The sequence below is a fragment of the Dipodomys ordii genome, unplaced genomic scaffold (assembly GCF_000151885.1).
Source record: "Dipodomys ordii isolate 6190 unplaced genomic scaffold, Dord_2.0 Scaffold71, whole genome shotgun sequence".
In the NCBI taxonomy this organism is placed as follows: domain Eukaryota; kingdom Metazoa; phylum Chordata; class Mammalia; order Rodentia; family Heteromyidae; genus Dipodomys; species Dipodomys ordii.
In genome coordinates this window covers 1080511-1083191 of record NW_012267287.1, presented here as the reverse complement: position 1 = coordinate 1083191, position 2681 = coordinate 1080511, and the positions used below count along the sequence as shown (strand labels likewise).

At 64.5% G+C, this 2681-nt stretch overlaps 1 protein-coding gene across 1 annotated transcript in view; it reads right to left on the bottom strand.

The window, feature by feature from the left end:
• Fgfr3 (fibroblast growth factor receptor 3) overlaps window positions 1–2681 on the bottom strand; it is a 24475-nt gene that overhangs the window by 15065 nt on the left and 6729 nt on the right. Inside the window, exon 3 of the mRNA XM_013023872.1 lies at window positions 45–105. Coding sequence (XP_012879326.1) covers window positions 45–105 — 61 coding nt within the window. The remainder of the gene's footprint in view (window positions 1–44; window positions 106–2681) is intronic.

Genomic DNA, 2681 nt, shown 5'->3' with positions numbered 1-2681 from the left:
GGACCTGGGGGGTCAGCGGGGGACCTGGAGGGTCAGCGGGGGACCTGGGGGATCAGCGGGGGACCTGAGGGGGTCAGCGGGGGACCTGGGGGGTCAGTGGGTGATCTGGAGGGTCAGCGGGGGACCTGGGGGGTCAGCGGGGGACCTGAGGGGGTCAGCGGGGGACCTGGGGGGTCAGTGGGTGATCTGGAGGGTCAGCGGGGGACCTGGGGGGTCAGTGGGAGGATCTGGGGAGTCAGCGGGGGACCAGGAGGGTCAGCGCGGCACCTGTGGGGGTGTCAGCGGGATGGGGGGCAGGATCACCAGGCGTCCTCTTGGGAAGCAGAGTGTGGGAGTGAGCAGCCCTCAGCAGGAAGGGAACCTGACCTGTCCCAGAAGACAGATGTGAGGTGTGAGAGGCAGGGAGGGAGAGGGAGGGAGAGGGAGAGACGGAGTGGCCCCTCAGAGGACAGGGCTCCCGTGTCTTTCCCCCACTCCCGGATGGAGAGCGTTTGGAGGTGGCTGCTCGCTGGGCCTCAGGATGGAAGTGGGGTGAGGGGACACTGCCCAGGGAGGGAGGACGGGGCTGACAGTCCAGGTCCAGGGAGCACCCCGCCGAGGTCCCCCGCTGGCGGGCGACGGCAGGTGCCAGCCTGGAGATGCTCTGGGACAGTCCCAGAGCGTCTGGGACTGCGTGGGTCCACTGTGCGGGGCCACCATATCCTGTCTCGTTTTCAGGCAAGGAGGGAGTCTGGGGACTCCTGGAGAAGGAGCTAGGAAGGCGCAGCCCGGCTGGTACTTACTCCTGACCCAGCCTGTGGCTTTGGAGCCTGGATTTGGTCATCAAGAAAGTGGGCCACAGACACCCCCGGTCCCCCCCAGCTCAGCATGAGCAGAGCTCACCTGCGCTGCCACAGACTGGGTGTGTCTGGCTGGCTCAGGGTCCCCCAGGGATCCCCCTGTCAGCTCAGCACCTCTGCCCTATGCCCGGCAGGTCCTGGGGCCATGGGGGCTGGGCAAGGGCCAAGCCCAGGTCCCTCCAGACTGCAGCCCAAGAGGGATGGTCCAACCCCCTCAGGTAATGGCCACACAAGACCATCTCCCCTGGGCCTGTACCTGCCATCCAGCAGCTTTTGGTTTTGTTGTGTTTGGTTGTGGGGCTTGAACTCTGGGCCTGGGCTCTGGCCTTGAGCTCTTCAGCTGAAGGCTAGCACTCTACCACTTGAGCCACAGTGCCACTTCTGGTTTTCTGGGTGGTTTATTGGAAGTAAGAGTCTCACGGACTTTCCTGCCTGGGCTGGCTTTGAACCATGATCCTCAGATCTCAGCCTCCTGAGTAGCTGGGATGACAGATGTGAGCCACCAGTGCCCCGCTCCATTTTTTTTGGGGGGGTCTAGTTGTGGGGCCTGAACTCTGGGCCTGGGAGCTGTCCCTCAGCTTTTCAGCTCAAGGCTAGTGCTCCACCGCTCTACCACTTGAGCCACAGCGCCACTTCTGCCTTTTTTTCTTTTTGCTTATGTGGTGCTGGGGAATCGAACCCAGGGCTTCAGGCATGCAAGGCAAGTGCTCTACCACTGAGCCACCTTCCCAGCCCCTGTTTTATTTCTGGGATGTTCTCTCTCTTCCCCACCCCTCTCCCATCTGTGTCCCAGTGCTGGCTCATGGACCACATCTTTGAGGCTCTCTAGCTGCCAGCTTCTGGGCAGGTTGGAGCAGTGGGGAGCACACCTCTTGGCTTCCTCCTGCAGGCCCCACCGCCGGGCAGGGTCCCGGACCCCAGCTCCTGCCGCCTGGGCGCTCAGCTCCGCTTCCACAGCACTGGGCAGAGTGCGTCACACCCGTGTGCATTTCCTCGGGCTGCCAGTGCCCGTTAGCACACCTGGTAGGCTCGAGTTCACACCCACAGTCCTGGCTACAAGAGTCTGAGTGTGAAGTGAGCCGCCCTGCCCCTTCCCAGGGAGACCCCTTCCTGAACCTTCCAGCGCCGGGCCGCCCGCCGTCCTGGGCCTGCGGCAGCGTCCCTCCAGTTCCTTCTCCGTCTCCACGTGGCTCTCCTCCTGCCTGCACCACTGCGGCCTTCCCACGCTGGCGACTCCTCACCTGAGGCTCCCTTCCTGCAAAGATCCCCATTCCAGACATGCCACACCCCTGGTCCCTAGGAATGGGCATGAGTGCCCAAGGGCGGCCGGGCCCTGTGGTGGCCTCCACCCCAGAGGTGGCCCCTTCGTGACAGGCCCTGTGGGCTTGTTGGCACTGCAGGTGGCTGTGGGTCAAAGGGAAGCCACACTCCCCTCTGTCCACCAGTTGTGCCAGATTGTCCCCAGAGGGCCCGTGCCTCCACCGGCAGCTCTGTCCCCCTCCTCCCCCCCGCCAGACCGCTGTTGTCAACCTGCTGTTCTGTGAGCAGGACCCTTGCTGCACACCAGCAGTTCTGCTCAGCCGGGTTCCTGTGTGGCCAGACGCCTGTCCGGTGCCTGCCCCGCCCCAGGTCACCCCCATTCCCCAATTTGCTGGCTCCTCCTCAGAATCAGCTGCAGTGTCAGCACTCCACAGAGCCTCTCCACAGCCAGAACCACAGGCCCCGTCCTCCCAGCTCGGACAGGGTCCGTGGGGCAGGCGAGCAGGAGAGGAGGGCTGGGTGGACGTGGGGCAGGCGAGCAGGAGAGGAGGGCTGGGTGGACGTGGGGCAGGCGAGCAGGAG